Source organism: Chlamydotis macqueenii, chromosome 18 (assembly GCF_036417535.1).
Source record: "Chlamydotis macqueenii isolate bChlMac1 chromosome 18, bChlMac1.mat, whole genome shotgun sequence".
NCBI lineage: Eukaryota > Metazoa > Chordata > Aves > Otidiformes > Otididae > Chlamydotis > Chlamydotis macqueenii.
This window is the reverse complement of record NC_141573.1, coordinates 9,513,602-9,526,969: the sequence shown is the minus strand read 5'-3', so window position 1 is coordinate 9,526,969 and position 13,368 is coordinate 9,513,602. Positions and strand designations below refer to the sequence as shown.

General features: G+C 45.3%; 1 protein-coding gene across 2 annotated transcripts in view; it reads left to right on the top strand.

Moving 5' to 3' along the window:
• STX8 (syntaxin 8) overlaps positions 1-13,368 on the top strand; it is a 99,904-nt gene that overhangs the window by 31,052 nt on the left and 55,484 nt on the right. The window contains exon 7 of one of the 2 annotated variants that reach the window (XM_086762334.1): positions 12,359-12,831. The exons of the other annotated variant lie outside the window; for it this stretch is intronic. Within the exon in view, the coding sequence (XP_086618460.1) occupies positions 12,359-12,474 (116 nt within the window). The 3' untranslated portion in view covers positions 12,475-12,831. Of the gene's footprint in view, positions 1-12,358; positions 12,832-13,368 lie in introns of those variants that run through there. 2 annotated transcript variants of the gene reach the window in all.

Sequence of the window (13,368 nt, the reverse complement as noted above, 5' to 3'; positions counted from 1 at the left end):
AGGGCTTTAATGAGTAGGTATGAATTAGTAAATATTTGCTGGCTGGCTATTGCAGTGAAGATGCTCGGCTGTTCTGCAAGTCTCGGGGACACTTGATCTGTTTGAATGTGGCAGGAGATCTTGTTTGAATAAAGACAGAGGGAAGCAGTGGGAGACCTTGGGAGTTTTGTGGCTTGGCTTCTCATCCAACTCGTTAAGTTACCCGTGCTGTTAAATTGTGACGGCTGAACAGTTTATCCCCTGAAGTTAGTAGAACATTAAGAACACCACTCTCAGAGTTACCAGGACCTTTTATAAAGAATATGTTTTAAACAAGTCTCCCAATACAAAGTTTAAAGAAATTTGAAGGGGAAACAAAGCCTTAGCAGGGATTAAAAAGAGCATCTGGGCATTAAAAGCAGCAGCTATTGTCTGCCTAAAGTCATCTGAATGTCCTGACGTCACCAAAACACAAACGCAGCAGAAAAGCCATTCTTCAGTTGTGGGATGAAAACGTTTCATAAGCTGACTGGCACTATTGACTTCAGCAAGAGATTTGCTTTTTTGAAAGGAGGGAAGCTTTCCAGTAGTTCTCGCTAACAGATATTGTATGGAAATAAGCTGCGGACGCTGCTCAGTTGTCCTGCCCAGCTGTCCTTGATAACTCCAGTTTGTCACTGCTCTGCCGAGTTCCCATCAGATCCTCTGATGTTTTCAAATCAAAGCACTGGTGGTAACCACTGAAATTTCTAATTTTAGCTTTGCTCAGAAGATGCTAGGTAAATTAAGAAGACTTGTCATTGCTGGCGGTGGCTGTTAGACACCACTTCTTTCCACCTGAAGCTGAAAACCGGTTAGCTGCTAGTACAGACGACCTAAACGTGTCACACGTGCTGTCGTGGTCACTTGTGTATCGGTCTGGTTTCGTGTTTCTTCCCGCAGAGGGGTGGATGCTCTTGTTCTCATACCTCCCAAACTAAATCTTTTTTTTTTAATGCCAGCGAAAGGAGTTGGGAGTAAAGCTGGTGATTGCTGTGAGTGTGTGGTGAATGGGGTTCAGAGCGGTAAATTACTTCCGTGCTCGCTGATGCTGTTCACATGCAGACTGCTTTTTTGATGTGTTCTGGGGGTTGGAAGACTCCCTTATTCTGGAAAAAAAGAAAGGGGAGTAGGGGAAGAGAAATCCAACAATTTAATAGGTTTCAATGCTCCTATGTGCCTTTCCCCACATCCTAAACATGAAAAATATCAGTGTGTTTCCCTTTGGCCCCGGGGGAAGAAAACAAGGAGTCTCCAGCTGGAATTCATGAAACTTTGTTGAACAAATGAGCGATGTCGTGGGTTTGTGGCCGTCTCACTAGAGCACAAGTGGTGTGCTGAGAGTGAACAGCCGTTTCATGCACGCTTAAACTGTCCTGAACCACTTCCCTCCCCAGTAATTCTTCATCCTTTCCACGTGGGAGAGAAGCACAGAATAAACTGTTTAAAGAGGAGAGTTAGAAATCAAAAGGTATATTTTGTCCCTTGTAAAAAGAAGGCACTGCTTTGCTTCTTGCTTTTAATATTGCCTGAAATAATGCCTGTATGTTATTTCTGAGGTGCTTTTTAAGCCTGGGTTCAGCAAGTGGTTACAGGTTTGATGATTCTGCAGTCCTGTGATGCTGCTTCAGAGGAATGTGTTTTTCCCCTCCTAGACTTCTCCTTAAAACATTACCTAACTGTTTTTTAAAAAAAAAAGTGCTGTCTGGAGAGGAGGAGGAGGAGATGAAAGTGTTCTTTCCCAACCGCAGTGCTGCACAGCAGAGAAGCCTCAGCCAGTTGAGCACATCCAGCTACTTGGGAGGGAAGAGTCTCTCCCCTGCAGCCCTTCCCTGGGAGCGGGGTACCTGCGTCCTGGGTCTCTTTCTCTGTCTCAGCGATGAGATGCACCTGATGCACCTCGGCTGTGTTTTGCGAGGTGCTGAGCCAAAATTTTGGCGTCGCTGTGACACTCGTGTCTCTAGCACTGTGGCTCAGCTCCTCCAGAAGCATGACTCTGCTCGTTTGATTCTCCTGCTCCTGAAAGTGACCCCGAGTGGTTTATTTTTTTCCGTGAAGCTGACTTATGACTGTCGCTGATGAATTCTTCTCCAATGAGAAGATGCAATAAAGTAAATGAGGGAAGGACTAACGTTCTGCATTCATGTCTTCTCATTTAAACTGCTGTAAGCTCAGTGTGACTCTACTGGTGGGGAATCAGAGTTGCTGACCAAGAGATGCGGAGTCATTTCCTGCACCTTTCACAGGGACGCTGAGCATCCGGTGGTCGTGCCTGCATTTTCTTGAAGTAGCTGTCCTAAAACTGTTCCTGTGCTCTTTTGTGCTGAGGTTACTGAGGACAGTGTTTGACCCCTCTTTTCCTCGGCTTAATGTGCTTACTACCATGTTTCTCTTGAATTTATCTAGTTTATTTTAGTTATCTCCCTGCTTGTACTTCCTTTTCTCAGTAAGTGAGAGGGAAGTTGGTATCTTACTTTTCGCTGGAAATGAGTTTCCTTCTTGGCATTTGTGTAGTTAGTGGTTTTAATAAACTAGATGTATATGATCTCCAAATTCAGGGAATGAGAGAAAAATGTCTTGTGTGGGTTTCTGCGTTTAGTAACCAAAGCCCTTCTTAGCAAACAGCTCTGGCTCTTGGCTTTGCTGTTTTCAAGTTGTTGAATTCGTTACAAGGATAACACGGGCAAGCCTCTGCCTTCTCCGCAGCAGCACGAGTTCCCATGCAGTGCGCAAGCTGAGGGTCCAGGAACCTGCTGTGGTACTGGCATCAAGCAATCCATGGTGCCTTCAGGTCAGGCAGCTTCTTCTGGGGATGCTGAGCGCTGGATGGGCTGGAAGAGCCGTCGAGGTGAATTCTTTCCCCAGTCCTCTCCGTACGCACAGGAAAGGGAGTCTGCGTGCACCGAGCAGGCGGTAACCTGGAAGCGGGGCCAGCGGATCACGGCGCACTGCATTCCTTCAGCTACTTCCCATGGGCGCTGTGCAGGATGATGGATATTTCAGCATCTTTGTTCTTTATTTTCCTTCTAACACTGGAGGAGTTTAAATCACTGCAGGAGAGGGCTTGACACTTCTCCAGTTACACAAACAAGTGGTGCTGCACTAGCTAAAGCCGAACGGCGTGGTTTTGGGAGAAGTGAGCGGAGACCTCGGATGCCGTTCTTTGGGAAAGGTCTTTCTCTAAGTCACGGCTGTGACACGGGCGTGAAGCTTATAGGTATTGCAAAAATTAGGATGTTATTGCTGAGCCTGGGATGCTTTCCAGTACAGCCTGTGCCTAACGAGGAGCTTATCGCCATAGAGTGTTTGGGCCTAGATCCTGAGTAAAATATACTGTGTGTTGTCAGACGCTTAACTAAAAGAAAATAGAAGATGTTGGCCTACCTTTTAACTTCTGCTGGTTCTTTCTCTTAAAATAATAATTCTTGGGGAAATATTAATTTGTTCCAGCTTCCATGGAGCAACCCCCTGTCTCCCAAACCTCAACGAGGAGAAATACGGCTGAGTAGGTGCAGCTTCACCAAAGCGGGAGATGTCAAGTTGCACATTAATTTCTGATTCTCAGCAGTAGCGTGTGGATTTAGAGAAACCCAAGCTGTGGTACCAAAGGTGCTCTCTCCTCTACACCTAGGAACAGCTCCGTGTGTGGCTGCTGTTGGATAGTTGTTGTCTGGTGGTTGGAACTTGGGACTTTAGTTCTTTGCTTGCCCAAGGACTCACTCTACGTCTTTGGGCAGGGTGCTCTACCTTTCTGTTAGTTTCTTGACCCCCCCGAAAAAGGTATTTCCCCCGTTACGGTGATTGTGAACCTCAGCTGCTCTTCTCTGAAAGCTGTATGGAATGAGTTTGCTGTAAGCCTTTGGGATTCTTTGATACGCCACGATACCTCTTGCCTGATCCTTCATATTTTCTTTGGTGTGATTCAGATCGTCGTCTGATGGTTGTGGAGTTCCTAAAATGTGATTGTGAGGAGGAAGCCCTGAGTTCATCTTTGATCAAGTGAGCTGCAGCAGTTGACTGTGTCCTGAGCTTCTCCCAGATTCGACCAAATGTTTGCTGGTTTGATGGGGAGAGAATCAGTATAAGTGAGCTTGGGGCTACCATGGCAGTCGGAATCACTGCACCTGGGTATGGCTTTGGGAAGAAATGTCCCTGAATTCTCAGGTTCTCATTGCAGAAGAATGAATTTGAGGATGAATAGGCCCAGAGAAGAAGTGAAGGCTGTGGAGGGCAGTGGAATGGCGTAGAGAGGGGCTCTGATGTTGTGTAGCTGGCCAGATGTGTGGATGGACAGGAGGTATGGTTCGCTTTCTATTTGTGTTTTGGCAGTAAAATATCAGGGAGAGAAAACAACTATTGAAGTGGAAGAGGAATATTGGTTCAAGGAAAATGGGAATAAATTGATCATAAATAGTACAGACAAGAAAATTACTACTTTTTTTTTTTTTTTTTTTTTTTTTTTTTAAACTGAGATAGGAAATTCCAGAGTAGCTTCCAGGAGAAATGGGCAAAAAATTAACTGTTTTAAGGTGGAGTTCAACTTACAGAAGAGTTTGTGACTTGATAGGAAGGGAACTGGCCTGGATCTGTAAGTTTTCCTGAGGTTTCTATCTGAGAATATGTGCTGCTACTTCAAAGTAACAAAAAAAAAAAAAAAGCTAAATAATGTTTTAAACTTATTTTTTTAAGTGTATAATATAATGAGAAAAAAATACCTATATTTTGAGTCTGTAGAGTAGCAAGCCCAATCATCAAGTATTTTAATTCTTTTATTCTATTAAAAAATATATTTTAGAACGGCCACTGGATTGTGTAATGCATAAAGATGCATCCAGGAAAAAAAAATTGCAGTCTAGGCAGCCTTGAAGAAATCAGTGCAGTCTCATTACAAGCACTGGGGGGAGTGAAGGAGATTGCCATTAATAATTTTTAACCTACATGAGCATGCATTATGCTGCTAATTTTTTCCTGCTGCTGAATTAATGTCAGTGTTGGAAGTATAAACAATTCCCTGAATAAAATTTTGTTTGGTTTGCCTTGTCCCACAGATTAACAAATCTGATTACTGCATTTAAATTTAATACCCCAAAAATTCCCTAAATGAATGATTCACTGTGAGGCCATGAGCAGATGTAATTATCTGTGAACACTAATGAATCATGTCATTTGGATATTTTTCCTTGCAGCTGTCTCCAATTAATACGTCCGTCAATTCTGAGTAACAGCGTCGTAATCCCTCTGTGTAGGTGCTGCCGCCGTATCGCCTTCTCTGTCGGTCTCCTCAACAGTTGCACTGAGTAGTGAGGAATTCTCCCTCGCTTTTTTTGTTGTATTTTTGGAAAATAAAAAGCAATGAGAATACGTTTTGAAAATATTTAGGTGATGGAGTGGTGTTTGGTTTGACTGCATCCCTTTCACATTTCCCTAAACAGGGAAGCCTTTGCAGAAATCAGTTTTGGTGATGATTTAAAGCTTTTCCGTGCTCATTTTGTCTATCGATGCTCTGATCTAAGATCTTAGTGTTCACGTGGGAGGCTTTGCTGAGCAGCTCTTTCCCTGTGTAAATCATGTCCTGGTTTGCTCAGAGTGATGCGTTGGTACCTGCAAGAGTGGATAAACCAGTTTTCCACTCTGGTTAAGTGGTGGAAGATGTTCAGCCTTTAACAAACAGCTCAAGTATCTTGTAAAGAGCTGGATGAGAAGAGTGAAGTGTTAAAGGAGACTTCCAAAAGCCTGGAGAGGAGGGACTTTCTCCTGCTCAAGTTTTACTGATTTGGTACCCAAGTGGCCCTGCATCAGCTCATCCTCCTTTCCTCTCCAACAAATTGATCTCCTCTGTAATTATTTTCATGTTAATTATTTTATCAATCAAAAAGTTAAGTGTTCTCAGGATAGGGTAACATCACAAAAGGGCAAATGTGGGTCCATAGCAGCTGCATCGGTAAGTTGGCCTCTGTTGGTTTTCTTGGATGCTGCGGTTGGGTCGTGTACAACAAACCAAGGGGTGCAGAGCCCTGGGGAGGCGTTGCTGTCGGTGCTGGAAACGTTCAGTTTAACTGTGCAGTTGGTGGGGAGCGGAGAGCCACTGAGAATTGTGTGAAAATAAACTCGGTGGGTGGTTTACCACGTTGCAGAATAACGACCGTGGAGCGAAGATACCTGGAAGCAGGGATGCGGTTCATGTTTCCAGGCTGCAGGTTAACGAGGACAAAGACCACAGCTGCAAGACTTCCTACAACGCAGTTCCTGATTGGAGCAGAGAGATGCCCATGGGACGGGAAAAGCGGTATGAAGGTGTCTTGGTTGAAGACCAGCACAGGAGGAAGGGAGATGTGTGTGCTGTGCTCTCCTGACCTGCGAAAAGGGAACGGCAGCCTTCGTATGCGCACTATTGCTAGCTGACCATCTCCCAGCGAGGATATTTGCTGTGGTGGGGAGTCTGGCTCGTTTGAAGTGGTTACCCCTGCTAGAGAAGAACTCGCCGGTTCCTTGTACAAATTGATCTCCTGCTGGGAATATAGTCGTTTCACCTCAGGCTCACAATAACTGGCTCTTTTCCGCATTGTTTGACTGCTAGGGACATATTGATATGATCTCCTGCAAGGAGAGGCTTGGTTAAAATGAGGATTAAGAGGGAAACCGAGCAGATTGCAGGGTGTTAACAACTTGTTCGCATTCCTGGGGCAGTAGGAAGAAAAAAAAAAAAAAAAAGAAGTCAGGCTACTATGATTTCAGAAGAATGCTTGCTTTGTGATCCCGAAGCCTGCTCTGTGCTGCTGGAGAGCCGCGGTCCGCAGCAAAGCTCTGGGCTGCGGGGATGGCGTTTAAGGTATGAGGCATCTGACAAGCTGTTGGTTTCTGAACACCTGTAATTGCAACTAGCAGTGATAAAACAAAAAGTCACTGGACTGGGTGAAAGGGGGGAATAAGTGAATGTAACTGGTAGAGTGGAGAGGTGAATGTGTGCGGCACATCCTCTCCCTCAGTACGAGGATCGCTGCGAGTTAATTTTCAGTCTGTCTGGATGATCAAAGCCAGACAATACGGGATTTTCCTGTGGGCTTAGTGGGACTTCCTATCAAAGGGCTGCGTAACGTTTGTTTAGGAAAGCACAAACCTACAGAATTACAAAGAGCAGGAGTTTACAAAGGAGCGGCGATTTTTGCTTTTCCCAAGGAGAGTGCGATTGAAGATACATGTACAGCGTGACCTCAGAAATAACTTTAGTCACTGTGTGCAGAAAGCAAGATGGTTTGTTGTACCACCTGTACTGCACTGTGTTCTCTTAGCTATTTTAATAGCTAATTAATCTTGATTTGCTTGGATTTAAGAGGGTTTTTTTTCTCTTTTGGCACGTATGTGCAACCTATTATATCATAAATCCCACACATTTCAGCAAATGTCATCCTGATTGTTCCCTACAGCACCGCACACTACTAGTAAAACATTCAAGGTCAGGAACTTGGATTCTTTAACCACTGTATTCGAGGAAGCCAATTTATTATTCTGTTGCAGCGGCAAAGGGTAATTTCTTTTGGATCTATATCACATTGGCAGCCAATCTGGAGAGGTCAGAATTGCCTTCACGCCGTAGGGTTTGTGGGTGCGTTAATCTGCCTTCATAAATTAGCTGTTGCACCCCCCTGATGGCAGCGCGGGGCGTTTCTAAGTATTTAGTGTTTTTATGTTCCTCTAGAAGTGTGAATTATTTTTGCGTGCTCCGTCTTTGACCTGTGTCTTGTACCCTAAAATCGATAAAAGTATTCCTTGTGCTTTTTACTTTTGTCTGTTAAAGGGTTTAAACCGCTTGCCTGGAGGAAGTGACCTTCATATCAAATAATCCTGACGTGGCAAACTGGGGTTTTGGGTAGCTTTCTTGTGGCTATTTGTGCTGTGAAAGCTGAATTAAAATTTGCAGCTTAAAGTCTTAAAAAGTGAATTAGGTGAATGTTGACTCCAAAGAGCCACTAGCGTCTCTTCAGTGTGGGATGTTTCTTGTTTTTCATTGCAGTTTAATATATAGCTATTACACAGCGTCTCACCTCTTCCCTGGGCTGTTTTGGTGGGCCTGGGAAGGAGATGTCAGAATGGTAATGTGAATTAAAACACATTGCTTAAGAGAGTGACTTGCCTGCTCTTCTCCAAAGGGGAAAAAAAACTTATTTTTTTTTTAAGAAAATAATTAAAAGAAGGAGGAGACTCCTCTCTTAATTTGCCATCTCTCTAATACTTTTATTACCTATTTCCTCTTGCTTTCTTCTTAATATTTTAATTTTTTTTCAAGCGTGTGTCTTCCAGCAGGTTTGTGTTGTGCCTGGAGTGGAGCATCTGCCCGGAGCTGGTACGTGTGGTCCTTCCCGGCGTCGCTGGCTCTGCCCGGCCCGCGGGCAGGGGATGTGGAGGTGCTGTGACTGCTCCCGTAGCTTCTCAGCGGCATCGTGGAGGAGTTGGCTTTTTTGTAGGGCACCTTTAGCCCATAATAGCTAAATGTTCGCTGTGGTGGCCATACCCTTCCTAGCTGAAATAGAGCTTATTTTAAAAGTTTGGTTAAGATTAGTAGGTGGCTAAACCTAGCTGTTGAGGATATTCCGATTCTCAAATCTCTCTTAAGTTAGGAGCCCGGAAACTTTTAATTTATTTTTTTCAGAATACTTTGGGTTTGGTTTTTTTTTTTTCTACCTCATAGCCTGTATCAGTTAGTTTTTTGGAATACTTACTGCTGATAGACAGACATGGCTTTCTAATCAAGAGCTGCTGTTGTCAGTCCCCCTAACAAGCTCCCGAGCAGTGCCACGTCCCACGCTGCACGCAGCGCCGCGCTCTGCAGTGCGATGCCTTGTCGCGGAGGCGATTTTACAGCGTATCCCTTTCTTAACCAGAGCAGGCAGCCTGACGCTGCCATGGCAGTGATTTGTTCAAACTTCCTAAACAGCTCCTGCGAGCAGAGCAGACAAGAGGGAGGCATGGGCAGGACCTCCCGGAACTAACTGGGGATTTGAGAGGAGGCTGGTTTGATAAAGAGGGCCCAAACTTGGGCAGAGCAGATGCTAGAAATTAGAGAGACGTATTTGGCATCAGGATCATGATGCTTGCTAGTAGAGGTGCTTGTATAATATAAATTTTATATTATAAAATATACTTTTGAATGCTTGGTATGCTTTTTTTCCTATAGCAAGCTGTAGTGCAAGACAGAGGAATCTTGATGGAAGAGAGGAGAGTGTACTGGGACTGGGAGCTGCGTTGGGAGGAGCCTTAAAAAAAGACGGAAGCTTTAGCAGTAGATCCTGAAGTGAAAAGGAACCTCTGAGGGGTTGAAGGTAGAGCAATATTTGGTGCTGGTGGTGTGTGAGAGGGCAAGAGAGGGCTCTGCCCAGCCTGGAATCAGAGGGTAAAGCGCTGTCAACTCCTTTCCTGGCCTGGACAAGTGCTAAGTTCTATTAGAGTCCTAAATTCACGGAGCCTCACTGCCACTAGGGATGGGAGAGCTGAAACAAAGGGATATATAGTAGGTGTAGGTGAACTGAAGGAGAATGTGTACCAAGTGTACCCAAATACTCAAATTTTCAAAAATAAAAGAAAAGGCTTGTGAAGAGAGGCAAGAAGATTTAGCAGTTTGGAGTGAATGGCTCGGTTTCACTGGGATGAACCCCAGAATGCAGGTGGTAGAAGTGGCTGGGGCTGTGCCGTCGCAGCGGCTGAGCTGAGGTTTGGTGCCTCTGGAGGCAGCAGGGGAGGGACCCAGATGGGGAGAAGCTCTGGCTGGTGGGAGCAAGTGGTGCAGCCAAGGTGCAGCACGCTCTGGCTGTGCTATCTTGGGTTTCTTGTGCTCTTGAGGTCTTCTAAACTGTTCTCCTATTTTTTTTTATTTTTAATCATTCTCTAGACACCACTCTGGCAAAGCAAGGTGCTGTGCAGAATGTCTTGGTTTTGGTGGGTGGTTACCATAAAGAGAAAATGCAGAGTGAGCTCTGCCCTCTTCCTCTGAACCTTCCTCCCAGGGAGCTGTAGGTGGGTGGGAATTGCCTGCCTGTGATGCCGTCTTGATGTGATGGAGCGCATCTCTGTGGCCTGCAGCTCCTTGCTGTCTTCCAGCTGCTTTTCAGACCTCTGTCTCAGCTGAAACTCCCCTCTGCCTGCTCTTTCATACCCAGATGCCAGCGCTTTACAGTAGAAAACTGACAACTTTGAAAATTCCTGCTTCTTTTGCCTTGCAGATGGGCACCGGGGATGAGTCTTTGGAGGCTGCGGTCCTCGTCCCCCCAGAGACAGCTCTGCAGGGCTTGGCTGGGCGGCGCGGACCGACTGTGCTGACAGGCAGGCGCTGCCTTTCTCTGAACGAGCTGCAGCTGTTGAACTCAGCACCTTGGTTTTCCTCTTCGGGGGGCCAGTTGGCGGGTAACCACCCCCAGTTGAAATCTGTTAGTACCGCTCTGACGGCACGGGCCAGTCTCACAGCAAGGAGCTCTTGAGAAACTATTTATCATTCTGTGGCTGGAGGTCTAGTCCCTGTGCTGTCTGAACTGCGTGCTTTCCCCGGCATTCCTCCAACGCCGCGCGGGACACGGCGCCGAACCTCTGGAGGCAGCCCTGCTAAGCTTCAGAGAAGTCACCAGCTCTGAAGGAAAGCATCGGTTTGAGTGAGCTGTATCACGCTTGCAGGAGTCAGTGCTGTTGCTTGCTCTTCCTTAATTAATTAATCTAAATAATTAAATCATTTCACCTGGCTTATCCGTGGCAGAAGGTAGAGTAACTGGCAGGCTGGGGTGCTGGAAATCAGCGCTTCTGGTCACGTCAGTCAGTCTTTTGCCCATGCAGCCCAGACATCTCGAGTGAATCGCTCAGTGTGGCTGTGATGCTGTTTTAACACACTTTTTTTGTGCTTGAGTGCATCAATGACAAAACGTACCAGGAACAGAACCGTGCAGAACAAATCGCTGTGAATGCCAGCGCTTTAAAAGTGGGGTGTTCCCCTGCCTTCCCTTTGTGTGCCCGTGTTTGGGTGTGTCTTGAAGGGACACTTCTTGTAGGCTTCTGGTCGCTCTTGTTGCTTGCTTATGGGTAGAAGTGGCTTTAACAGTTCGTGTGTGACAAATATTTATATTAATATAATTTATATGAATACTATTGATTTATGCATTGTCCTGAAAGTAAGAATCTGGTAATGGAATTTGGGGATGTTTCCTTAGCTTTTGATGTATAGGCAGAAGAACCCCTGCAGTCTTGCTAAAGCACTGTGACTGCAAAAGAGAGATGTGCTTATTTTGGTGACCCAGTGGAGAAGAGTTTCTCCAGAGAATGGAGGATTTAGGCTCAGGGTGAGGAGTTGATCTGTAAGGAGTCGCTGTTGGGGCAGCAACACTGCCTGCCATGCCCGCTTCTCTCTCTGGGCAGTGCAGATTGTCCCATAACCGGTGACCAGAAAACGAATTCGCTCCTGCTAGAATGATACTGTGATTATTGACTCCAGCCAGCCCTGTTTGCTCCTGGGATGCTCCATCACTTTGCAGACACAGCTAAACAGAGTTGGCGAGCACAAAGGGCAGCTTGCCTTTTAAATGAAACGCTGTCCACCATGTGTTTTCTGCTGGTGACATCCAGGGTGAGTACACGAAGATCTCTCCTGTCCCTGTTTTCAATCAGGAAGCGAGGCAGAGCCCAGCTAAGGAATAAATACTACCTCAGATGAAACTTAATCTGTTTTTAAAGAACTCCCTCCCACTGAAATAGCTTTCTTTTTTTTCCTCTTTTTAACAGTCTTACGCTGAAAAGTCTTTCCTGGGGTGTGTCTCATCCTGACTTAACTATGTTGAGGGTTTTTTTTTTATTCTGAGTTTCTGGAAGCTGTATGGTTTTCCCTCTTATGCATTTTTAATTCAAAATGCCCCAGTGAGCCTTTCCTTTTCCGAATCTCCAGAGTGCTCCATGGGGAAAAATTTAAAAAATAACATGTAGGCTTTAAATAATTTACTATGAGAATAATTGGGTTTATACAGCAGTTCATAAACCTTTAGCTGGTAAAAATCAAAGTACCTTAATCTGAAAAGCAGATGGGGGGGTTGTCAGGGTGAAGGCTTATAGAGTTTTCAAAGACAAATTGTTTAATTCCATCACTGGCTAGGAAAATAAATAGTTCTGCTGCTCAATTGAAAACAGAAACATCTTAGAAATGAGACTTTCTTAGCTTTCAAGCATTGTTCTTTCTACAGCAAAGAAATCAAAAGAGACTTGGTGGAAAGATGTGACGGAGTCCTAGTTTATGAGAAATAAAAGGCGAAAGCTTCTCAACCACATTTTACCATTCTTACGGAATTTTCAAGTGCTTTTCCTCCCCTCCTTTCAGGGGCTGACGCTCCGTACAGGGCGTCTGTTTGGTGTGAATCAGCGATGCGTATGATGTCTGTAGGTCATTTCCTTCTATCGAGAGAGGTGGCAAGCCTCGCTGTGGTCTCCGCGTAAATGCTAGGGCGGGAAGTGTGAGACGCTCCTCGCAAATCCCACTTTTCAATACAGCACAACTGTTTGCAGCAAATTGAAAGCTGGGAGCCATGCCTTGCCTGTGTAATGAAGGCTGCGTTTGTACCCCTGTGTTAATGCCGCTCGCAGGCCAATCAGTCGTATCTAACCGGCACATCCCCTCCCGAGTGATGGTTGTGCTTTAGCTGGGCTAATGGACTGATGAGATCACCTCTAATTTGTGTATCAAGCTGGTTTGTATCACATCGTTAAAAAAAAAAAAAAAAAGGAAGGGGGGGATAAAACCCCACACACAAAACGACAAAACCCTCTTTATTTTTTTTTTCTTGCTGGACTTCAAAAGCTTGCATTATAAACAGTGCACTCTGCCCTGTGAAAGCGACGTTTTTTGCTCGGAGCCATTACCTCAGCCAATAAACATCAGAAAATGAGCACTCGTTTTGGCGTTTGGTTTTCATTTACTCCAGAATTATGACAGACCAGTCCAAGCAGCGCTATCGGTTCGGACAGGAGGAGATGCCTTGTGTGCTGAGCTAACTCGGTCGCTGATTTGGGGCTTTAATCTGCTCCCTGCATCCGCAGGTGGATACGTCATTCTTCTTTGGCCAAGAGAATGAAGAAAACTTGAAGCGAGAAGGATACCTAGAGCATGTATGAGATTTTGCTAATTATTTAAACACCTGCAGCCCTAAACCTGTAAGAATAAAGTTTCATAGACCTCTGAGGGCACATATCTGGTTGTATGGATGGAGTGGAGGTGCCCAAGCTTGTGTTAGTGAGCTTGGACCATGGAAACTTGGTGCGTCCAGCGTCATCAGCAGTGCTTGGGGTGGATGCAGCTCCCTGCGGGTGCGCGTGCGATGCTCTGGGTGGTGG